Source organism: Physcomitrium patens, chromosome 17 (assembly GCF_059467195.1).
Source record: "Physcomitrium patens ecotype Gransden chromosome 17, ASM5946719v1, whole genome shotgun sequence".
Classification (NCBI taxonomy): Eukaryota; Viridiplantae; Streptophyta; class Bryopsida; order Funariales; family Funariaceae; genus Physcomitrium; species Physcomitrium patens.
In genome coordinates this window covers 189353-215876 of record NC_143426.1, presented here as the reverse complement: position 1 = coordinate 215876, position 26524 = coordinate 189353, and the positions used below count along the sequence as shown (strand labels likewise).

The window sequence follows — 26524 nt, the reverse complement described above, 5'->3', positions numbered from 1 at the left end:
ATGTTTTTATGCAATTGCTTTCCAGTTTATGTTAACTATAATCCTGGTAGATATACACATATATATATTGTATCATAACAAAATCATGAAAAGTAATAATTTTATCATGTTATAAAAAACTTGCAAACCCTAAATCCTAAACCTGGTCACATGCAGAGAGCAATTTCTCATTCAATTATTTTTTATTTTTTATTTTTAAATGTTTTCCAAAAAGAAACTTGTACATTTTGATGAAAATGTACAGAAGAATTTGAGCAGTTAGTGTTTGAAATACATACATCAAAGATAAAACTTAAATGTACGTTCTGTAATCTGTTAAAGATCACAACGAGAAAAATTTCTGAAACGAAGTAAATAGGTGAATTAAAGTCAATTTCTGATAAAATCATGTTAACAGTAAAATTGAAATACAGTAGGCATTCCTTTTGTCAGTATTTAAAAATTGAGCAAAGAAAGGAGGAATGAAAACTGACGAATACTCCTGAAGTTTGATGTGTTGCAAACCACCCATAGATATGCCTGGTGTGGAATTTTGAGAGAATAAGAGCGATGTCGATCAGAATAGGAGAAGATGAGAGAAGGGGAAGGGGGGGCATTGGATCCTGATGTTGTCAACGATTCCATAGGGCACAGGGCAAGGGCGTCTTCGTCGTCGTGGCGTGAGGGTCGCCGAGTGCTGGAGTTGCCGCATTGCACTGTCTAAAGGCGGATATGATGGTGGTGCTACTGCTGCTGTGCTGCGATGCGATGTGATGTGATGCGTGCCCAGCGTCGTGCCTGGTTGCCGTCATCTCCGCGACTTGTCTCGCCATGGTCGGCATGGATTCCAGGAAAAACTCCGGGAGCCCCATCCCGGGGCTGCCACGACGCCGCAGGGACAGAGCCTCACAGGATTCCTCTCCTGCATTCCAAGTTCAGTCTCTGTAAGAATCGTGCCTTCCGTTCCATGGTGTTTGCAATTGCTGGGTCCCCCCCCCCCTTGCTCATTTCGATCTCCTGCCCATTTCGCTCTCTCTCTCTCTCATGAATCGTTTCATGCCTCGGTGGTTCAGGAATCTCACAATCTCGGACCCTGTTTTCGACTCTGCAGGCATACTTTTGGGTTTTCGGTTATATTGGGGCGACTGGCTCAAATTGCCGTTCTCGACAGCCGCACTGTCGTTTATGCCATCGGTTCTGGACTTCATCGCTGGAGGTGAGATCTGTACTTGTCATAACTAAGGAGAGGGTGCGGAAGAGTCGCCTGCAACAGTAGGGTCGAATTGCGTGTGCCGTAACCTGACACAACTTGACAGACGTTTGGTGGGTGCAGTAATTCTAATGTAGGGGATTGTTGGATTGTGCTACAGTGTTCTACCACATTGTCCTTGCTCCTCTCCCCTACCATTATTCCATGAGAATGTGGTCATTCATTCATTCACTCACACATACACACACACTCTCTAGTCTGGCGGTGTTGATGGTGTGAATGGTGGTGGTGGTGGTGCTTCTTCTTCTTCTTCTTCTTGTGCAGGGATGGGTTTGCAGTGCCAGTGAGTACCCCTGAAGACAGTGTGGAGGTAAGGCCCAACAGATTCCAACCAGGGCTGTAATGCTCAGCATCTTCTCCATCTCCATCACAATCACAATCACCATTCTGCAAGGGGACCCACAGCACAGCCTGTGGTCAGGCTCTGCCTACATCCCAAGCTCACTCCATTTGCTACCTCCCTCTCTCTGGCCCTCTTCTTTCTATCACTTCCTGGCCTCTCACATGCCACACTGAGATTGTTTTCATTGACTGTTTCAACTTCATATTCTTTGCAGTGCTTCCCCATTTTCTCATCTCCTCAATACACCTTCACTTTCCAAAACAAATTCTATTTTACCCTAGGTTCCAACCGACATTTTTATATTAGTGAAAATCAATGGTCATAATTTGAATCAATCACTTCTTTGATATAACTGAGAAAGCAAGAAAGAAGAACATACACATCATGTTGGACACAGGATCTGTAATTCTTTTTACATGTAGTTTTATTGTACAAATCTGTAGTTTTAAGCAAATGGATTCCTGTCCCACAATTATTTACCAAACATTTAATTTCAGTTACATGTATTCAAATATCTCATTATAAAGCAATGTTTTGAATGAGAAAACCACATGTTGTCTTGGGTAAGTTTCTTTGACATATTTTTCAAGCTTCATCATCTATTTTTTATTTTTTATTTTCTTCTTTTTATTCATAATAATTTTGAACAAACAGACAGATATTAAATAATCAATGAAATTTCTAGTCAAAAACAATTAAGCTCAATGCAAAGAAGTTGGCATAATGTTTGCTGATTTAATACTTGTGGAATGCCTGTAATTGTAATTGACATTTCATGAAAAGTCTGTAGGCAAGTGAGGAATTTTGAGACTGAAGCAGACAAAATGTTTTTAAGTAATAAGTTTCTGATGCATACATGTTGAAACTTAATTCATTGCAAGCCAAAATCCTACTTACTCCAGAACTGACTCTCAACAATCATAGGAACATTAACATTTGTACTAATGTGTGATTGTCACATGAGATTTTAAACACCATAGCCAGAAATCAGATTAGGTGACACACAGTTTCATTTCAGAAAGTAGGTACAAGAATGAGAAATCTATTTTAAAATTGGATTATTAGAGATTCAGGTTACAAAAAATTCTCCAACAGATGCAAAGTTCAATGTTAAGCTGAACAATGCAGAAGTGTTATCATGGGACAAATTTTCTGAGTTTATTAATGTGTGATTACTGTGGATGGTGAATTGTAGAGCATTGTGGCAGTTGTTGCATCCAGTATGGGTTGTATAGTGGGTGCATGTGAGCTATTGAAATCCAAGTCCTCTCAGGTATCCATTTGAAGCTACTATCTTTCTTACTTATAATTATGATCATTGTGTTGTCATTGTATGCAGAAAAAACTCCTCAGTGTACATGGTGTTTCAAATAGGCTACGACATCCTTGCAATATCTATCTATCTATCTCTCCCTATATATATATATATATATATATCTGGAGATGTTAGAAGAAATGAAAATGAATTTTGTGTGTTGGTTTTGAGGTCAGTCTAACAAGGATGGGTCAAAGTTTTGACACTAAAGTCATAGTAGATAAAGAGCTAATCTTCAAACAATTCCTTGATATGTAGAATTAATTTGTTCTTATGTAACATTGTCTTTGGATGCAAAGATGAAGGACTAAATGTTGACCCAAATATCCCTTGAGTTGTATTTTGGATGCTTAGGTGTCAGTTTTTGATATGCGGACTCAAAGGAAAGTGGGCACTTCTTTCATCATGCAATGTAATGCAGGTGGGCAAACTATTTCACTTTTTTTCAAAGATGGAATAATTCAGACTGTGCCTCATTTTTAGTGATGATTCAAGATCTACAGCATAACCATTGTTTATCTAAGACACACCCTCAAAGTATCAATACCCAAAGAAAACCTCTTTTATCTTTTGTAATTTCAACTAAACTCTAAAAGTTGATTTCATTTTTATTTATAATTTAGTAAATTCGGATTTGACTGCTCACAATAATTTAAATTCTCACACACAACAGATCAATTTAAATTTCAGCAATCTCATATAAGTATCATATACTTCAGCTTCATTTATAAAAAGAAATTTTTGACTCATTTTTTTTTCGTTTCTTTTGAAATAAGAGTATATATATATATATATCAAGATTTCATGTGATAATTGTACATATTATATATCAAAACCAGTTCAGATCAGAAAATCTCATTAAAATGTTAAACGAGAAGGGCTAGTGGTTTTTTAAACCATGAAAAGTTCAGTTATCAGGTTTTTGTTAAATCAAAAGGCAGTGTAAGATATTGATATTTTTTCTAAGAAATCACAAAAAAATCAAATTTTTTTTATTACAAAGTCTTTGTAAATCCACTCCTATTTAAAATCATGTTATAGAAATTATGAATAGAATCAATCAACTATTTTGGCCCCTTAATTTAAATGCAGATTCTTGATAATTTTGATTATGTCTTTAGTTTCCTTAACTCTACTTTCAACACATGACTAAATTCTTTTTATTTTATGACGAAAATCTCCTTCTAGTTTTTAACAATAATAAACAACCTTGAAATACAAACAGAACATCAAAGTTGCACATTGTAACAGATTATGTTTATGGAACAATGTAATAATTTTCAAATTTCAATTCCTTTAAACATACTCTTCTTTTTTTTTTTTTTCTTTTTTTTTGCTTTTTTGCTTCTTTTTTTTTTCAAAAAGTTCTGTGTAGCTCTTTTTTCTATTTTCAAGATATTTTAATGCATTATTCTTGATTTTTCAATCTATAATCCATTTTTTAACAAAATTTTGCAGAAATTTTTCTTGGTATGAACTCCAGATGTATTTTAATTAGATTTATTAAGTTTCGTGGGTTATTTACACATCAATGAAATACTTAGCTATAAGAATCCCTCTTATATGTAGTGTGGTTGTTATTGTTGTTGTTGTTGTTGTTATTATTACTATTATTGTTATGTAATTTATGCATCATTCTTTTGTGTATTGTTGTTATTGTGTTGTAGAGATTGAGATTTGTGCATTTTCAAAGGATGAGACAATAGTGGTGGCTGCTGCTAAGTTAGAAGGTGGAGGCTCTTGGCTTTGTTGTTGGGAGTTGAAACATTCACAGGCAAGCCCTCACATCCCTGTGTCATATCTTGATCCTTTGAGCCAAGCTTGGAATACTGAAAACACTATAACCTATGCGGTGAGTGAGGAATCACACACCACTCTTCCCTTCCCACCCTGTAAGTTTTATACTCACAGATGGCACAAACTGTATGGAAAAGAGTTGATCTGGGGATGTAGTATGGAAATTACAAAAGTCCTTGGAGGCCTGCCTGGATGTGGTGAGTGGATGGCCAACTTTGGGGCAATGATGCCTAGAGTCAGATGTTCAAAGCCAGTGTGTATGTGTGTGTGTATATACATATATATATATATATATGTTAGAGTGTGTGGCTTCAACAGAGTGAAGAGCAATTAATGAGCATGTATTCAGGACTGATGGTTCAGTTCAGATGATGATGATAATGATGAGTGTCACCCTGGTTTTGGGTGTTGCCTTGCAGGAGAAATCTGCAGATCCATACATGGGGGTCGCTGGTGCCCACATTGCCAGGTATACTACCCTGAACCCTATTCCTGTGAAACTGAAATGGAAACCCTCTGAAATGTCTGAATAAGGATGGGGTGATGAAGAAACCCTAAAACCCTAAAACCCTAAACCCCCATTCTAAGGTTGCCAAGCCAGAGCCTGTCTTAGAATATTTTGAGTGCCTGAAGAAACAAATACAAGAAAAAGAAAAGTAAGAAGAAGAAGAAGGATTCATTACTTTGTTAGTGAGAGTGAGTGTGTGGAGTGTGTGTGTGCAAACATGCAGTGGATTTGGGCCCATTGCAACAATCAAGGTGCCACACAAAATGGATTACATCCACTACTTTGTTGAGGTACCACTGCTTTATCTCCCTTCACCCTAACCTTAGATCATGACATCCTCTCTGGATGAAGGATCTCACTCTACTGTTAGACCAGTTTTATTTTATTGTTCTATATCTTCTGTCTATACAGACATGGGAGCAAAAATCTCAACCTCAATCAAAGAATTGTAGGAATGTAATTTTGTTGCATGCAGAGTGTAGTGCTTTGAAGTCTACACAGTTTGCCAAAAGGTACAATGTTGTCAGATTTCATCCCTTTACTTTTTATCAATAAGTTTTTTCATTGCTTAGAAATTTTATATGATTATATTTAAGGGTATTTGGTTAGGGATTCCTCTTGTGCATTAATGCCAAAATACCTTAAATCAGCTCACATCCCTAAACCAACCCATAGACCTTGTCAGAAACCGCACTTGTACAAACCCAAAAACAACCATTTATTTTGTACAAAGATTCTAGGTCCATTCCAAGCCCACCAATGGTTGGCAAACTTTACAAGGATGAAGTTGGTGGTTTAGTGTGATGGAGGTGGTGGTTTAATGTGTTTTTATGGATGGTTTTGGCCAAGTCTATGTATTGGTTCAAGGGCTCAAAGAGTAAAGCACTTTAAAATTTTATATCCATTAAACCACTATGGCTTTTGTAGCACATCATAACCTTATTGCTTCACTGTTTTATTTTGTTTTTCCAAAACCTCCCTGAGATAGTTGAAAAACCATAAGTTGTTGGTTTAAGGTATTCTGATGTTAGTTGAACTACAAAAAAGCATAGTTGTTCAATTCGTGGACTGCAACATGCCGAAGCCGAAGTGCTAATTATCATCCATACAAATTTGGAGCATTGTCTTCTCTTTGGATGTTAATGACATGCCTTGACCACCAACATTGAAGCCAATACAATTTCATCCCACATCTTCAAATGAGATTTATGGCATTATTTTACAATCAACAATCAACAAATAATCCTCATCAAACATATGTTTTATATACAGATTATTCAATTTCTATTTTTTTAAATGTGGTTATTTTATGCAGACATTTAGTTACATGTATAAAGTATTATGTTCAAATTTCTATTCAGAATTTTTAATCTCTCTCTGTGTATATATATATATATATATATATATAATTTATTTGAATTATAAATATTTCTTATTTAAAATACATATAAGTACTGCTATTGTGATGGTAGAATTCTATTAACAAGATTTTGAATTTAAACTCTAAGATGTGCTTTTTAATTTTTTTTAAATTTAGATACAATTTTAGGATTAAGAATTTTGATATTAAGTTTTTGCTCTAGAACATAATGTGTAATTTAGTGGATTAAAGATTTTATTATTCTGAGGTATATCAAATTTAATTTTCCACTGATTTATAAAAAAATATATACCCTGGAATTGGGTTTCAGAGGATAAAAATACAAGATACATAGTCATCTCATGCATTTGGACATAGTCGTAGTAGATTTTAAAGATAAAAATACACATGCGTAATTCAGGGTTATTTATTTTAAATATAATTTGAAACTTAATATCAAATTGAGTTATAAGCTTGTGAATGATGAAAATCGAATATAATAATTATTTGAATGTAATGTTTGAATAAAATGTTCTTTAATTTTTTCTATATTTAAATATTTTATTTCGTGAAACAATTACACAATATTTGGTACTAAAGAAGAATAAATGAATAAATACTTTTCTAATGCAAATTTTAGTACACAGAAATGTATATCGCCTTACAACTACTGCATTTTAGAGGAGTAATTTTAAAATGGGTTATGATTTAACATTTCTAAAGATCAGGTCTACAACTTGATGGCTTCTAATTTCAGCTATCACATATTAGAAATTTTTAATTCAACTTAATTTAAATTTGTAATTGCATATTATAATATAAAATTGTTTCTACAAAATATTTTATGGTATATCCTTTTTCTTTTCTTTTCTTTTCTTATTTTGAAAATAATAATATAAACTTAATCATTTTTTAAATAAAAATATGACGTAAGGATCTACCTGCTTCATTTTTACTTGTGTAATAACTTACTATATATATATATGCACTTTTACAAGAAACTCGTGCTAAAATTATTTGAAATATTTTTAATATAGACATTCAATACTTGATTATTTTATTTTTTTAACATTTGTAAACACATAAATATGCTTGAACTTTAAAGTATTACATAAACCTTCATGTGTAAGAAATATAATAATTATATTGATACATTATGTAACATCTTATTAATATTTTTCTTAGCTGATCACATATGTTGACATACAGAATTTTATTCTTAAGTGTGTAACTCTAAATTATGAAGCACAAGATTGAGAATGAGTCTTGATGCAATTGCAGAACTTGTGCATGTGTAACTACAAAAATTTGAGGTCACTATCAATGATTTGGAAATATTCCAATACATATATATATATATATATATATATATAATTTGATGATAATTTTAAAAATTACTGTTATCAATTCTTATATTTTTTCGTGAACTTTGATAATGTTCTTTCAGATTTTGATATATAAATTAAATTAATAATTTCTTTTTGAAATTTTGAAAATTTAAAACAAAATTCTTGTGATTCTTAAGAACTCTAATAAAAAAATCACATTCTAAAAACCCCAGAAAACTATAAAATCTCTATTTTTCTATTCTAATGCATTCATATAAAAAGTGATATCTATAAAAACAGAATAGAATTTATTGATTTTTTTTTGTAACCATGTTTTTTTTTATATAAAATACAAAAACCACTATAATGAAATTGTGGCAAAATTGTTTTAGTCTTGAGAGTGTTCCTCATTTACATTTACATTGGAAAAACAAATTTGGCTTGTGGCATATTAATAGTTTAATTTTTTGGAATTTAATAAAATTGAGAAAAAATAAAATAAAAATGGCATCATATATCATTGACTGGTTTCAATAAAAAATTATTTAAATAATTAAAAACGTTTAAAATGAAATTGAACTTCAAAAAAAAAAAAAACTCATTTACTACATGTAAAATTATGTGTGAAACAACCTAAGTGTGGATACTCCTGATCTATCATATTTGAAGAATAACATTTTAATGCATGTAATTTTCCTTTTCCTTGTAAATAATAATAATATTTTTTTTTTCTTTTTATTATTATTGGATACTTCATTGAGTAACTTGCTTCAAATATTTCATGGTTTGCTGCTTGAATACCAATTTTTCATATCTAATTGAATATCTATGCAATTCATATATATGCAATTATTCAGTTTCATAAGTACAGTTGCTGTGATATTTGGTAGTCTAAGGACCTGCTTTAGAACAAGGGTTCAAAAGGTTCTTTGTGACATTCTGGTTCTTGCCAAGAGAAACAGACACCAGTGGTATTCATTTCCTATGCAGGGAACCAATTTGGTTTGCATCACTTGGGACACGGGAGATGACCCAATTGTTGCTGCCTCCTTGTCCAAAGATGCATCTCTTGCAGGTATATTATTGGACTACCAAGAAAGGAATTCTAAACTTTCCCAGCATACAAACAGCCTCTCTGACATCATTCTTATTTGTGTCTGTGTCATGGATCCACAGCATATGAAAATTTGAAGAAATAGTAACAAAAACCATCAACAGCAACAGTTGCCATTGCACAATGTTCTAGGCTTGTGATCATTCCACTACGACTCATATTGTTCATTAGAATTGTATTGTGCTTATTGATATGAGCATTTTAACTTCAGTACGATCAGTTTGAAGAGCACATCAGTAAATGATGAAATGAAAGTTAAATCTATTGATTTTCATTTGAAGAGTGCTGGTGTTGTTTGATTGACATAGGGTTTATAGATTCCAGTATTATTTTCATGAGATCTGGAATGGTTTATTTATCAATATTTATTATTAAGATATGTCTGTAGTAATGGATTTTGCAAGCACAGACTGAAATAGGGATGGGGAATGAATGGGGTGGGATAACCAGTGTTCATATTAGGTTCTGTGACAGACATGGATTTTTGTCATCAACGTCAGGTCATTGCTAGTTGTGGCAAGGACAACATGGTCCGGCTATGGAGCTGTGTCACACCATCATGCAGAGTGGCCATGAGGTGGGTTTTACTGAATACTTGTAACTATAAAGTATCCCACGCCCTTTAAACAATTGTCAAAGCTTAGCTTGTGGTGCACTGAATCTTTCCTTCCAATATCTTCGTGTAAAGTATGCTTAATAACATATACACAGTGTGCGACAAAGAACAACCTCACTCTTCACTGCAGTGGGTACCATCTCATAATTATAATATGTGGTTCATGTAAACTTATGAGGTCAGACACTAGAAAGAAAGTTGGGTCTCAAAGAGTTTTCCTATGTAGCCTGGGCACAAAGTTCTCGCTAGTTTCCTTACATTCCAGCATTTAAACCTTACACAATATGACTGGTTGTTGCTCTCAAAACATAAATACAAGGGGTTTTAATATTCAGGGGAGATGGTAAAAACATTACAACTTTTACATCTTGTTATTGGCTGAAATTTAGAAGTTTCTTTTGGTTGGCTTTATACTTTAAGAAATTTACAAGTTAAAATTATAAAAAATGAAAAATAATCAAGTTAAGAAGGAGAAATGCAATATGTTTTTATGTATTTCAAAACTATAATATTCTAAATGATGACACTCAAAATAATTATGCAAGCAGGTATGAGGAGGAGCCCATTGCAGTGGCCATCTTCCAGTACCTTCTGATAGTGGCATTCCAACACAGAATCATGTGTTATTGCTTGCTGGCTCATACGTATGGTCATCTCTTCTTCCTTCAAATCTGTTTTCTTCCTTTACTCAATATTCATTCTATGGTGGTCTTCTCCACTTATTTTTTCACAGTTTATTTTTTAAATTGTGTAATTTTTTCACACCAAGATAAAGTGATTCCACCAATAACATTTGCATCAGATAAAAATGTATAAAACTATTATTATGAATGTATGAATTCATTCTTGCCATCCACTGGGATAATATTTAGATGTATTTTATTATTACTAATTATATATACAATATACTGTATTTAATTTTTATTCTGAAATTATTTTAAAGTAATTAATTTTTATTATTCTATTACTAAAAACCAAGGCATTCTGTAGTTTAAAAATAATTGATCAAAATCTTGTGTTAGGAAATGCAATTACTATAATGTCATATTTTCAGCTCTAAGCACTTAAAATGTTAACTTGTAAATTTTTCAAAATATTGTATCATTCTGCAAACTTTTGATATATTTCATGTGCCTTTTAAGAACAAAGCTTTTATTATAAATAAAAGTGCATTCTACCTCATATTTTCTACTTAAGGCTTCTTGACTTATTTTCTAATTATATATCCAACTCAAAAAATCTTCTTGATTTTAACCAATCAAAACATTTAAAAATGTGTGGCTTCTCATCTTGTCACCTGAGTACAAAGCAGTATTAAGTAAAAAGTTTCGTGATAATGAAACTAGCAATTTTATTGAATACAGATTATGAATGATGTATGCTTTCATGTGATTGATATAGACTTTATTTGGGAAAAAAATGAAAATTAATCATTATAAAAATCAGAAGTGTAATATGTTAACTATATATATTTTTTTATTTTTAAATATGCAGACCTAACAATGAGTTCTTTTAAATTCTCAGAAATAGACATATACAAGAGTAATTATTTTCCTGGTTATTTAAGTTCAAATTTTTGTTTTTAAATATTTGGCATAATGAGAAGAAATTTTGAACTGCTTCAAAAATAAATATTCATACTATTTATGTCCAATTTTACTTTTACTGTTTTTCTTTTCTTTTCTAAGCTTTCAGTGTTGCTACATATCTCTCAAGTAAAATCTTAAGACTGCTTTAGTTCCAGAATAAACACCAGCTGTAGTATTGAATTAAGAGGTAGATACTTTGATGGATTTGCAAGGGTAATTAATTTTACCTTACAACACTACTAGCATTCTATGCTGTTAACATCGAAATAAATAAATAACACGTGGATAATTTAGTTCATGAGGCTATGGTTCAACACGTGAACAAGTTTTTTTTTTTTTTTTTTTTTTTTTTTTTAATTTTTAGTAGTGTTAATGAGTGATACAAGTTTTGGCTTGGGTCGATGTGGTATAATTGAACTGATACCAACTTACATGGATTAATATCCATGTGTTATATATATATATATATATATATATATACTGCATGTATATCAAAAATAGAAATTTAATTGTGTTTATTATTTAAAAAATACATGTTTATTTTCTTATCATAAATGTATATATTAAATCAAGGCCAACAAGTTGTTTTTATCACTCCTTTCATTGAAAAGATATCAAATGTACATGTTGGCTTATTCCAAAAGAAAGAGTAATATTTAATCAATGATTGATTGTCCCATAAAATGATACTTTTGAAAACACCAGTGGGTTCATTTTAAAATTTTTAGGTAGTTGAAGAAGAGATTAAATTATTTTTTACATATTGAATATTTTATTCAATATCTTCTTCTGCTTCTTCTTCTTGTGTTGTTCACATGTACATAATACCCCCCTTTTAACCTCACAATTTTTTGAATAAACTTGGATTTAAGTGAATGGTTGTAAAGGTGTGCAACCATGACAAGTAATGAATCTTAATTTAGCAGTAGCAAAGGATCCATGATTTGAGATTTTTTAAAACGCTGGAATGATTCCCATTCAGGCAGGCAAACTGTGTTGAAGCAGATTCCCATTCCCAACGTAAGGCATCTCAGGATCAGCCCCAGCGGACACCTCGCCAGCGTGACAGCTGGCACCACCATCCTCATTCTCTGCTGTGCCTCTTGGAAGCTTCTCGCCTCACTTAAGGTCCCTCCCTTCTCTTATCTCGCACCATGATTAAAAATACATATGTAATAATAATATTTTTTCTTTTTCTTTTTCTTGTATATTTATATTGTAAAAATGAATGAAGACTCCATGTTATTTCTGTCCATGTAAATTTCAATAGTTATATTAAGAACTAAAAATAAATATCCAGCACAAAGTAATGAGAAACTTATTTTCAACAGAAATAAGTTAGAATAAGAGTATAGAAATCCAATGAGTGAGTGTGAATGAGTTGTATGTTAATAAGTGGAGTACCTACTTCTGTCATGGAGTTATGCAAAGTATAAACCCTAAACTTGATATTTCACACAATACATGTCTCAATTGATTTCGAAAGTATTACCTTGTGATAGATAATCACCCTGCTTCCATGAAGGTAGAAATATGCTATTCCCTCCATTCAGGTTGACAATGAAATGCAATGAGAAGGGTATGTTGGTAGTAACATAAAAATAAGAGGTGCAACCATTGTGTGTTTTGGTGAATTAGAAAGTGCACACACATCTTCTTCTCCTTGTTATACTTCTGCTTTTCTTCTGGTTTTTTTTGGCATAAACAAGAAGGATGTGGTTCATTGATGGTGAGAGAGAAACATAAGATTTCACTGTCAGAACACCTTGTATTAGTGCAGGGTGGGGTGTGCACCAAACTTTGCAATGGTAGCAATGGTACATAGCAGGAATTGGCATGGGCTCAGAAGGGCCACAATTCTGAAACAGGAGAGAGGTAGGGCAGGAAGGAAGGACAGGGAGGGGTAAACAGAAAGGACAGAAGAGATAGTGAATTCTCATTACATAGCCTCTGCTGCTTGTGCTGCTGCAGGGCCACAGGGCACCCATCACCACAGTGGCATGGGCAAGGAATTCCATCCACCTGGCCTCAGCAGACAAGGCTGGCTGCATCCACACCTGGTTCATGGATGGGTTTGTTGGCTTTGGAGAGAGCCATGCACCCCCAGGCTCTCACTACACTTCCCTGCTGTATGACCCCACCCACCTGAGCATGTATGCATGTGGCCCAGACACTCCTCTGCACCTGCTGGATACTGAGAAGAAGCCCACATCCCACCCAGGTGCTGCCAGAGATGTTTGCTAATGACACTGTGGACCCTGGATCCCCCAACAAGGTCTATGCCCCTCTCTCCATCCCTCAGCACATGGGGACTAGCTTCTGCTCTTCTCTCTTCAGGTACCTGCTTCTCTTTCATTGTATGCATCTTGTTGTATGGTACATGCAGACTGTATTCTACTGCATATATATATATATATATATATATACTTTACCCAACTTGAATACCCACACTTCCAATAATTCATTAAGTACCTCAAGAACCTTCTGGAGCTTAGGGAAGAAAAATACCAATCTTCAGAGAAAAACCCCACGGATTGTATTGCATTTGTTTTTGTTCAGTTTGCTGTGTGCTTTTTAGTTACAGAATATGTTTGTTTCTAATGCAGCAGATCAAATCTGTAGGTGTCAAAATAAAAAAATAAAGTATGTGGATACATTAGCAGGCCTAGCATTACATATGAAATGAAGCCAAGGGGGGCAACCCATGTGGCAGCTATATTTAGAAGGGGGTTGCTGATTGCAGTCACAAACACTGGGCACCTCTTGCTCTACTCATTGCCATTAGGCAGGGACCAAACTATGCCTCTCTCTGAATGGACCATAAATGCTGGTTGGTTGCACTCCCCCCCCCCCCCACACACAACTCCTGTTCTACTTTGCTCATCACAAGTGCAGAGTCAGAACCCTAAAACTTGCTGTCCAGTTGCAAAAGGAAGGAGGAAACCCTAACCCTCAGCATGCAGGTTTACAGCATTAGCTTCCTAGAGCTCTTCATGTGCCTGTTAGAGTTGCCCCTTCTGTCCTTGGGTGGATGGAGGTCATTAGAACCAGGGTTTAGGGCTCCTAAATCCAAACACAACACCCTACACCTAATCAAGTACCACAATTGCATCCTTCTCCTACTGCTGCTGTTTGTTGGGTCAACAATCAAAGCCATTGCACTAAGAGACAGTTTTCTTGTAACTTCTGCAGTAGACCCTGGTGTTCTAAAAATGCATGAAGTGTATGATATGTGTGTTTATGTTTCTCTCTGTGTGTGTGTATGAATGTATATATATATATATATATATATATATTTCATATGCATATATACATGGCAACACTAACACTTCTGTTCTAGGGGCACCTGAGTTGTAAACACAAATGGGATTGTATCACCTGCTGTTGTTATTTTTTTGCTTTTCATTTGGATTAATAATCAAATTGAGTGTTCTGGTTGGGCATGTAACCAGGGGTCATCAGTAAGTTGCTTGTGGATGAGATGAATGGCAGAGTCATGATGGCATCATTGAATGGGTCCATCAGCATTTTTGGCATTGAGGCCCTCAACCTGTTGTCAAACCCACCAACACAGCAACTGTGGGTTGGTGGTAGTGGTGCTCCTTCCTTTGTATCAGTTGCCCAATGCTCCTGGCCTGAGATGGGTGGCTCCAAGTATTTGGACATTGATTTCATTTTGCGCTCTGAAGAGAGGGATGCCACACTGGAAGCTCAGGTGCAAATCTCTCACTCTGCATGTTCAATCTATACTCAGAACAGTTATTGCAATACTTGTACCATATTGATAGTATTGTATTCTGTTTAAAGAAATAATATAATTATTCACACTAATATGCTTGTTTGTCCTAGTAGCACAAGAAGATCACTTCCTGAAATCACATTTGAAGCTTTGTAAGTATAAACTTAGACTGTTGTTAACCCTTCATCTCTAATTGATATTGTTACACCCCGCATGAACTCCCACTAGACAACTAGCTATTAATATGCCTCTTTCTTTTGCACATTTTTTCCTTTCTTTGGTATAAGAGAGGGAGATAGTGGATATTTCACAAAAAAATAAATTGCAAGTTATTTTTTTATAGAAATAGAATATTTGTTTTTAAAAGAATTAATTCAAAAATTTGTTTTTTTTTGTTATTATTATTATTATTATTATTATTATTATTTGGCTCCCAAAAATACCAAGAACTTATTTTTCAATTTATTCTATTCTGGGTCAATATTGGAGTGAAATATTAGACTGCCAAATGCACCCTAAGCATAGAAGTAAATTTTTTTAGTCAATTTAAATCATGTGGAGGTGACATGGGATGCCACAATATCAATTGGAAATGTAACATTAACAGTTTTTTAAATTTAACAAGCTAATGTACATATGCATACATGTATACACATACATATACACTTTATTGATACATTACATAATATTTTAAAATCATCCAAAATACTTCAACTTCAATTGTAATTCTGATATTCAATTAACAAATAGAATTAGATATTACAATATATTTTTTATTTTTATTTTTTAAATATTTAAAATAAAATAAGATGTTCAACCATGAATATCATGAAAGATGTCTGTATTTATATTTGAATTTTATTTTTATTATAGAATGGCAATATCGCAATGTTTTTGGTGATTTTGAAATTCTTGGGCAGCATAGTACAGTGAGCTATTTATCCAGTAAATTGGATTTGAGGAATTGATTGTAAGATATGCTTTAAATGTTTATCCAAATACTGTTCTTGGTGTGCCATTCTCTTTTCTTTTTTTTTTTTTTTTTTTTTTCTTTTTTTTTTTCTTTGTGGGAAGGTGTTATTGTTGCTAACCAAATTTCATATTTCATGGTTGTTCATTGCAGTGAAGGTAAAGTTAGAGATTATATCAGGTAAAAGGTGTGGAGATTATATTCTAATTAGCATGAAGAAGTGCATAAAAAACTTAAAGTATAATGAATGGCATTAACAAACTATTCTTATCACCCTACCAAACATACAAACAAACAAACAAACAAAATCCTTTAAACCATGACCATTGACATGTAAAGCCTACTTTTGCAATACCTTCACCTATGCATTTCACAATCTATAACATAGCTACACATGCCACATGAATATCTGATGTCTGATTAGGATGTTGGAAGTTGGGTTGATTTTGGGGTCATTATATCCAGAGGTCTATTTTGAAAAGTCATGGTGGATTTTTTTTCCAAAGGTTTTTTACATGGTAAAAAAAAGTCTTTGTTAGAAGTCAAGGTTTTTGAATACAATATAAATATAAAATAAAAATAGATCATGAAAAGGATCAATTCATTCTTCTATTGTAAATCCCAATATATTACTTTATATCTTGATTCTCTCTCTCTCTCTCTCTCTCTCCAGATAGATAGATAGATATATATATATATATATATATATATATATAGATACACATTATCTATAAAAAAAGATTAAATTTAAAATCCAAAACTTGTACGTATGAGTATTATTTTAAATATTTATTTAAGAGTGTTAGGAACATAGTCTTTAGAACCTTCTAGAGACAAGTTTTTAGAACCTTCTAGAGACAAGTTTCTAGAACCTTCTAGAGACAAGCTTCTAGAACCTTCTAGAGACAAGCTTCTAGAACCTTCTAGAAGCAAGTCTTTGGAACCTTCTAGAAGCTTCTTAGTTGGTAGAAGATGTTAGGAACATAGTCCTTAGAACCTTCTAGAGATAAGTTTCTAGAGCCTTCTAGAAGTAAGTCTCCGAAACCTTCTAGAAGCTTCTTAGTTGGTAGAAGTTGCTTGAGAAGCTTCCTAAATAGGAGTATATATTGGAATCGAGGCTGAAGAGTTCTTCAATCTCGACAACACATCTCTTAGAGCTCTAGCTCACCTCTCTGGTGTTGTTCTTGTATTCATCTGATTAATATAGTTCTTTCCAGTTCTTCTTGAACTTCTTTTTAGATCTCAAGTCTATATTTCTGTGTCCGTGACAGTTTGTCGAGACTTCGCTCACCTCAGATATCAGAGCTAGTTCTTTCTTAGTAGAGTGTGGATTACTCCTCTACATGAAGGTATACTAGCATTTTTTAGAGGTTGCGGATTACCCTCCTCTAAACTGATACTTCTTCTGTTACAATATTGGAGTCTTATTCTTCTTGGAGAGAGTGGATTAGCCCTCTTCTTGAAATTCTTAAGGCGTTTTATAAGTTGTGGATTATCCTCCTATAAACCAATATTGCCTCTTATAGGGTCATTTTTGTCCTTCTTTTAGAATGGCCGGAGGTCAAGACATTAGTATGACAGAAAGTTTGGAGTCTAAGTTAGATGCTATCATGAATGCCCTCGCTACGTTATCGCAAAAAACTGCAGAGATTGAAGGAGTCGTGGCAAAGCTTCATAATGATGGAGCATCTGGGATGGCACAATCTAGGTTGCACCAGCCTCAAACTTTTGCACTTGGAGAAGCAACTTTGCCTGAGGTTCGACAAGCACCACTGGTTCTACAACATAAGGAGCCCCGAGTTAGCTTTTCGGACAAGTTCGATGGTATGCATTCCAAGTTTCGAGGATTCGTCAACCAAATCAGGTTAATAACAGTTTTACAACCCGAACGCTATCCAATGGAGGAGTCATGTGTTGGGCTTGTTGGAACCGTACTTACAAGACAAGCTCTATTATGGTTTGCTCCTTTGTTTGAGAAACGATCGTCCATACTAAACAACTTTGAAACCTTTTTGGAGGCGTTTGCGGAAGCATTTGGTGAACACGACAAGGTTCGATGGGCTACAACAAAGATCCGGTCACTTGTTAGGGACATATTCCTTAGAACTTTCTAGAGAGAAGTTGCTAGAACCTTCTAGAAAACAAGCCTCTGGAACCTTCTAGAAGAGAAGCCTCTGGAACCTTTTAGAGAGAAGTTTCTAGAAGCTTCTAGAAGGGAAGTCTCTAGAACCTTCTAGAAGAGAAGTTTCTAGAAGCTTTTAGAAAGGAATCCCCTTGAACTTTCTAGAAGCTTCCTAGTTAATAGAAGTAGCTCGAGAAGCTTCCTAAGTAGGAGTATATATAGGGATCGAGGCTGAAGAGTTCTTCAGTCTCGATAACACATCTCTTGGAGTTCTAGCTCACCTTTCTGGTGTTGTTCTTGTACTCATCTGTTTAATCTAGTTTTGCCACTTCTTCTTGAACTTCTTGTTAGATTTCAAGTCTGTATTTTGTGTCCGTGACAGTTTGTTGAGACTACACTAACTTGAGATATCAGAGCTAGTTCTTTCTTAGTAGAGTGTGGATTACCCCTCTACATGAAGGTATACTAGCATTTTTTAGAGGTTGCGGATTACCCTCCTCTAAACTGATACTTCTTCTGTTACAATATTGGAGTCTTATTCTTCTTGGAGAGAGTGGATTACCCCTCTTCTTGAAATTCTTAAGGCATTTTATAGGTTGTGGATTACCCTCCTATAAACCAATATTGCCTCTTATAGGGTCATTTTTGTCCTTCTTTTAGAATGGCCGGAGGTCAAGACATTAGTATGACAGAAAGTTTGGAGTCTAAGTTAGATGCTATTATGAATGCCCTCGCTACGTTATCACAAAGAACTGTAGAGATTGAAGGAGTGGTGGCAAGGCTTCATAATGATGGAGTATCTAGGATACCACAATCTAAACTACACCACCCTCAAATTTCGGCACTTGGAGAAACAACTTTACCTGAGGTTCGACAAGAACCACTAGTTCTACAACATAAGGAGCCTCGAGTTAGCCTTCCAGATAAGTTTGATGGAACACGTTGTCGTATTACGTGCTTTCCTGCTCGAGAACGCGCCGGGCGTCTGGCTGTAGAAGGTAGTATGGAGATTCGCCGATAGTCAAGCAGTCTATCAGTTTTTGACTGCTGGAATATAAACGACTGCAACAATGTATTGTAAATCTATACGGATGCTCTTCGACTGCTTGTCGAAGTCTTTTTTTTTTTTTTTTTCCCAGCCAATAGGTCTCTAGACGTTACAGAGAACCCCGAACAACCCAAACTGTTAATCTTCAATACCCCTTTGTACTTACGATCTTGTATCCACTGACTGTCCTGTTAGATTAACCCAATAAATTTCATTCACTCCGCATACTCAATCCTATAGACACCCCTTTAATCCTTCAATCACAGACATAACTCGATTTTGCAAAACAGTCAAGAGTATTCAAACCCACTTTATTCAAAAATCCCGATTCACCATTACAACACTGGCTTCAGCAGCGATTGCCTCAGTCTTCCCAAAACTCTACGAAGAAGAAAAATCCAAATTCTATGTCTTTCCTTCCCCGACCCGAAGCATGAAGCTCCTCTCTCTAATTCCCTTGATCTTCCAAAAACCTCCAATGAATCCGAATTGGTAACCTTGCAAAAGCTTTGAAAACTAGCCCCCCCCCCCCCCCCCCCCCCCGATTCCCCGAAAAAAAAACCTCCCTCCTCAAAACTATATCCCCCCTAACCTTATCCTCTAAATTTCTTCAATCTTCCGTCTTAGATCCGGAATTGGCTCCCACCTCAAGCTTGGATCCGAAATTGGCTCTTGCCGTCAAGCTTTCTCCTCCGTTTTTACCTTTAAGAAATCCATTTTCCGAAAACAACGTTCCCTGAAACGGCACAGAGAACAGGACAGCCTGAAACAGAATCGAATCCCGTAATCGGGACCACATTGAGTCGCCCGACTAATTCAGGTCCTATATTGGGAAAGATGCCCGTAGTAACCTGGATGTTCCCGTAATTGGGTCAAATTGGTCCTCGCGTCACATTGGCTAAGACCCGTAGTAAGACCTGGATTTCCCGTAATTAGACTGCATTGGGTTGACCGGCCAATTCAGGTCTCATATTGGATAAGAAGACCCGGATTGGATTATCGAAATTAGATCCAATTGGCTCCTCGAACCCGTCATGTGAATTGGTCCTTCTCTTCTTGCTGACTCCCGTTATTGGAATCGAATGGAGCATTTCAGTATGCCTCAGCTGACTGTAACGGAGTGACTGAACCTGACCACTCAGTATTTGTACTGGAATTGGTTGATGCTCCCAATATTCGAGGTAACTGAATATTAATAAAATTCCCCTTTCTTTTTATTTTCACTGTATATTCGTATTACAACACGACAACATTCCAAGTTTCGAGGATTCGTCAATCAAATCAGGTTGATAATAATTTTACAGCCCGAACGATATCCAATGGAAGAGTCACGTGTTGGACTTCTTGGAACCTTACTTACGGGACAATCTCTATCATGGTTTACTCCTTTGTTTGAGAAATGATCATCCATATTAAACAACTTCGAAACCTTTTTGGAAGCATTTGCGGAAGCATTTGGTGAACACGATAAGGTTCGATGGGCTACAACAAAGATCCGGTCGCTACGACAAGGGATGCGTTCTACATCAGTCTATGCTTCGGATTTCAGGCAATTAGTATGCGACATCAATTGGGATGAAGAAGCGTTGATGAGTCAATTCTATTGGGATTTAAGAGATGATGTGAAGGATTTGCTGTTAACTCTTCCTGATCCACGAATGCTCAATGAAGCCATTAGCCAAGCTGTGAAGTGCGATAATCGCCTATTCCAACGTCGCCAAGACCAACGCTCAAGACAACATACAATTTGCCATGCTCCAACTATGTCGGCAAGCGGTGTGAATTCGCATTCAGAGGTGGAAGACATGCAAATTGATGCGGTACGTATCAAATCTCTTACTATAGAAGAAAAAAAGCAACGTATGGAGGAAAATTTATGCTTGTATTGCGGTGGAGAAGGCCACAAAGTCGAAAACTGCCCCCAAAAGCAAAATCGAGGCATAGTCTAGACTAGGAGAGTATTTGTTCAGAAAAATGAGGATGCCCAGCCACAGTAGGAACCGTGTGACTGGATAATGAAATATCCCAACAACAATCAGGTTCCTTTCTTTCTTCCCAACCTGCCCTTTGTTTTACAATCCCTCTGTTTATCGGCCCTCAAAAATTGAGAACCTTAGCACTACTAGACTCAGAAGCATCTGCTTGTTTTTTAGACGAAGAATTTGCTAAGCATCATAAGATCCCTTTAGTACAAAAATCAAAACCTGTTCATGTTGAGGTCATAGATGGGTGACCTTTATTGTCTGGTAGCATCACCCATGAATCAAAACCTATAGAAGTAACGTTTAAAGACCATAGTAGTCATATTATTTTTAATATTATTAGAACCCCATCAAATCGTATTATTCTTGGTCTTTCTTGGTTGGAAAAACATAATCCATTGATAGATTGGAGGTTGCGGAAGATGACTTTTCCCACAAAACCACCCAAGAAAAAACCTAGTAAAAAACCTCGAAAAAAGAAATCCTTATTCATTGGAGCAAGAGTGTTTATAAGATCATCTAAGGAAGGCACTCCATTTGTCATTTATGCGGCTTCAACTACCAAGAAGAAGATCTCAACAACAAGTATACCGGAGCAATATAAAGATTTTGAAGACGTGTTTCAAAAGAAGAACGCCGACATACTACCGGAACACCGACCATATGATTGTGCCATAGACTTGCAAGAAGGAGCACAACCACCTTTTGGCCCAATCTATAATCTATCGCAAACGGAGTTGGTAGAGTTACGAAAGTACATCGACTAAAATCTAGCCAAGAACTTCATTCGTCATTCAAAATCATCAGCTGGAGCACCCATCTTATTTGTGAAGAAGAAAGATGGATCATTACAGATGTGTGTGGACTATCGAGGCCTCAACAAGGTAACAAAGAAAAATCGTTACCCATTACTCTTGATTTCTAGTCTCTTAGAATAACTTGGACGTGCGAAGATCTTTACAAAAATTGATCTAAGGGGAGTTTATAATCTCGTACGAATCAAGAAAGGAGATGAGTGGAAGACAGTATTCCGTACAAGGTATGGTCATTTCGAATATAATGTCATACCTTTTGGTCTTACCAATGCTCTAGTGGTTTTCCAACATATGATGAATGACATCTTTCGAGAACACCTCGACGATTTTGTTGTCATCTACTTGGACGATATTCTAATATTCTCTAAAAACGAGGAAGAGCATGAGGAGCATGTTCGTTTGGTCTTGGAGAAACTACGCAAGCGAGGACTATATGCCAAATTAGAAAAGTGTTTATTTCACCAGACGGAGATGGAATTTTTGGGGTTCATTGCGACTACAGAAGGTTTGAAGATGGACCCCAAGAAAGTAGAAGCAATCATGTCTTGGGAGGTTTCGAAGACGGTTAGAGACGTACAATGCTTTCTTGGTTTTGCTAACTTCTATCGGATCTTCATCAAGAATTATTCTCAAATTGCTGCTCCTCTCACTCGATTAACATGCAAGGATAAGTTGGAATGGGGACCTTTGGCGGAGAAGGCATTTCAATATTTGGAGAAAGCATTTACTACAGCTCCAATTTTGGTACATCCAGACTTTATAAAGGGCTTCTATTTAGAAACTGATACTTCAGATTTTGCTTTGGGAGCTGTGCTTTCATAAATGAGTGAAGATAAGAAGCTCCATCCAGTTGCATTCTATTCTCGGAAGTTCTCTGCTGCTGAAATCAATTATGAGATCCACGATAAGGAACTTCTTGCTATAGTGGATTCTTTCGAAGAATGGCGTCACTTTCTTGAAGGAGCTGCACATCCAGTAACCGTATATACGGATCACAAGAATTTGGAGTATTTCATGACGGCTCGAGTTTTAAATCGGCGTCAAGCTCGGTGGAATATGTCGCTATCTAGATTCGATTTTGTTATCACTTATTGACCTGGAAGAGAGCAAAGACTATCCGATGCTTTATCAAGGAGATCGTATCTTGCACCAAAGGCTAGAGAAGCAGCATTTGATCAACAATGTACAATGTTATTGAAGCCAGAGAGATTTCAACTTTGTGCTACTATTGTATCATTTGATGCTGACTTCCTAAACCAGGTACGTGCTATGACCATTAAAGATTCAGTAGCCATTGATATCAAGCAACGTACCAATGACGACAAGTTCAAGGTAGAGGGAGATCTTTTATACTTTGAAGAGCGATTGTACATTCCAAAAGGACTAGCACGACTCCGAGTTCTTCAATCTCGCCATGATTTTCCAGCTGCGGGACATTTTGGATTCAACAAGACCTTGGAGCTTATTTCCCGAGATTTTTGGTGGCCCCAAATGTGGAAGGATGTGAAAGATTTTGTCCTCTCTTGTGACATCTGTTCAAGATCTAAGAATCCTCGGCATCACCCTTATGGACTTCTACAGCCATTGCCAATTCCACGTCGACCATGGTCTTCAATTTCTATGGACTTCATCACGGACTTGCCATCATCAAACTCATTTGACAACATCTTTGTCGTGGTAGATCGGCTTACGAAGATGGCACACTTTGTTCTTTGTAAGAAGACATCGTCCAGTGAAGTCACAGCAAGACTCTTTCTCGATAATGTGTATCAATATCATGGACTACCAGATGATATCATATCAGATCGGGGTACCAAGTTCATGTCAAAGTTTTGGAGATCTCTCTTTGGGATATTGAAGGTGGATATCAAGCTTTCTTCAGCTTTTCATCCTCAAACTGATGGCCAAATGGAACGGGTGAACCAAGTCTTGGAGCAGTACTTACGATGCAGCATCAACTATCAGCAAGACGATTGGACTGCATATCTACTGCTAGCCGAGTTTGCATATAACAACACCCTCCATGCGTCGACTCAACAAACACCATTCTTTTCCAACTATGGATATCATCCGAAGCTTGATTTATTGAGTTCGTCAACAAATAACAATCCAGCAACTGAAGGATTTGCGAAGCAACTATCAAAGCTTCAAACTATGTTGAAGCTTCAATTACAATCCGCTCAAGAATCCTATAAGACGTCTGCAGATAGATTTCGGACTCGAGCACCTACTTTCAAAGTTGGAGACAAAGCTTGGCTTCTTCGACGAAATATCAAGACCAAGCGACCATGTGATAAGTTGGACTATCGAAGATTGGGACCATTTATCATCCAGAAGCAAATTAATCCAGTGGCATACCGGCTGGAGTTACCGGCTTCTATGAAGGTACATCCAGTCTTTCATGTTTCTCTGTTGGAATCTTATCGAGAGTCATCTTTTCCTGGAAGAGTGCAATGTCCGCCACCTAGTATTGAAATCGAGAACCACGAAGAATACGAGGTTCAAAAGGTATTGGATTCACGGCGAAGGTGGGGAAAGTTAGAATATCTTGTTCATTGGTGCGGCTATGATATTAATGAGCGAACGTGGGAGCCAACTGAAAATCTTGCGAATGCGCCACAAAAGGTACAGAAGTTTCATCAACGATATCTCGATAAACCTAAATCAATTCGATGATAGCTTCTTTTTGAAGCTTGTTCTCCCAACAATATAAGAAAAGGGGAGAGCACCAGCAAAATTCATAGTTGATGTAGTTATTTTCTCCAAGATAGATCGTAGTTTGGTCTTTTGATATGGATAGCCAAAAGATAGATACTATGCCAGTCAGAGTATCGCAACCGAGTAGCTCACGAAGGCGACCCCGAGATGAAGAACTACATGTACCACAACGACGACGGAGGATACCGAGTAACCGATCACTGGTGATCGTATTTGAGATCGAGCCTGCTTACGATGGTCAACCAGAAGGCGTATTTGTAGGACAATTTCACAATGAGGACACGGAAGTTCATGCTTGGTCAGAAGTCGAAGGCGTGGGCCACTACCGTTGGCTTCAAGGGTCGATGAATCACTTGCCTCGTGAACAACAGTTGGAATTCATAGCAGAAGTTATGTGACAGATCTTCATTTTCTTGCGTTGGTACTGATCAACAACATTGCTTCTCAGAGACCTCGAAGTTAAAGGAGGGGGTGATGTTAGGAACATATTCCTTAGAACTTTCTAGAGAGAAGTTGCTAGAACCTTCTAGAAAACAAGCCTCTGGAACCTTCTAGAAGAGAAGCCTCTGGAATCTTTTAGAGAGAAGTTTCTAGAAGCTTCTAGAAGGAAAGTGTCTAGAACCTTCTAGAAGAGAAGTTTCTAGAAGCTTTTAGAAAGGAATCCCCTTGAACTTTCTAGAAGCTTCCTAGTTAATAGAAGTAGCTCGAGAAGTTTCTAGAACCTTCTAGAAAAGAAGCCTCTAGAACCTTCTAGAAGCTTCCTAGTTAATAGAAGTAGCTCGAGAAGCTTCCTAAGTAGGAGTATATATAGGGATCGAGGCTGAAGAGTTCTTCAGTCTCGATAACACATCTCTTGGAGTTCTAGCTCACCTTTCTGGTGTTATTCTTGTACTCATCTGTTTAATCTAGTTTTGCCACTTCTTCTTGAACTTCTTGTTAGATTTCAAGTCTGTATTTTGTGTCCGTGACATCACTACGACAAGGAATGCGTTCTACATCAATCTATGCATCGAACTTCAGGTAATTAGCATGCGACATCAATTGGGACGAAGAAGCATTAATGAGTCAATTCTATTGGGGTTTAAGGGACGATGTGAAGGATTTGCTGTTAACTCTTCCTGATCCGCAAACGCTCAACGAAGCTATTAGTCAAGCTGTGAAGTGTGATAACTGCCTATTCCAACGTCGCCAAGATCAACGTTCAAGACAACATACGTTTCGCCACACCCCAATTATGTCAGCAAGCAACGTGAATTCACATTCACAGGTAGAAGACATGCAAATTGATGGGGTACGTGTCAAATCTCTTACTCTAGAAGAAAAAAAGCGGCGCATGGAGGAAGGTCTATGCTTATATTGCGGTGAAGAAGGTCACAAAGTGGGAAACTGTTCCAAGAAGCAAAATCGACGTATTATCAAGACTAGGGGCGCATTTATTCAGGAAAACGAGGATGCCCAGCCTCAATAGGAACTGTGCGGCTGGACAGTGAAATATCGCAACAACAACCAAGTTCCTTTCTTTCCGTTCAACCTGCCCTTTGTTTTACAATCCCTTTGCTTATTGGCCCTCAGAAACTCAGAACCTTAGCATTATTAGATTCAGGAGCATCTGCTTGTTTTTTAGACGAGGAAGTTGCAAAGCGTCATAAGATCCCTTTAGTACAAAAATCCAAACCTATTCACGTTGAGGTCATAGATGGACGACCTTTATTGTTTGGTAGTGTCACCCATGAATCAGAACCTATAGAAGTGACGTTTAAGGGCCATAGTAATCATATTATTTTTAATATTATTAGAACCCCATCAAATCCTGTTATTCTTGGTCTTTCCTGGTTGGAAAAGCATAATCCATACATAGATTGGAAGTTACGAAAGATAACCTTTCCCACAAAACCACCCAAGAGCAAGCCT

General features: G+C 36.2%; 2 protein-coding genes across 10 annotated transcripts; both read left to right on the top strand.

Annotated features, from left to right (window-relative positions):
• The first annotated feature begins 374 nt into the window (after positions 1 to 374).
• On the top strand, positions 375 to 14019 carry LOC112294241 (uncharacterized). 9 transcript variants are annotated; one of them, XM_073540081.2, is made up of 14 exons: positions 375 to 923; positions 1091 to 1195; positions 1514 to 1559; positions 2788 to 2865; positions 3262 to 3328; positions 4575 to 4681; positions 5124 to 5173; positions 5436 to 5502; positions 8891 to 8975; positions 9465 to 9591; positions 10179 to 10274; positions 12206 to 12347; positions 13191 to 13556; positions 13883 to 14019. In XM_073540081.2, exons 1-13 carry the CDS (start codon positions 811 to 813, stop codon positions 13461 to 13463), a joined length of 1356 nt encoding a protein of 451 aa, XP_073396182.1. In that variant the 5' UTR covers positions 375 to 810; the 3' UTR covers positions 13464 to 13556; positions 13883 to 14019. The 9 variants fall into 9 exon arrangements, with proteins under 9 accessions (XP_073396182.1, XP_073396183.1, XP_073396179.1 ...); XM_073540082.2 differs by having other exon boundaries at positions 13880 to 14018; XM_073540078.2 differs by having other exon boundaries at positions 13842 to 13980.
• On the top strand, positions 13902 to 15359 carry LOC141046402 (uncharacterized). The gene is made up of 2 exons (XM_073540086.2): positions 13902 to 14049; positions 14672 to 15359. The coding sequence occupies exons 1-2, from the start codon at positions 13902 to 13904 to the stop codon at positions 15022 to 15024; spliced, it is 501 nt and encodes a 166-aa protein (XP_073396187.1). The 3' UTR covers positions 15025 to 15359.
• The last annotated feature ends 11165 nt before the right edge of the window (positions 15360 to 26524 follow it).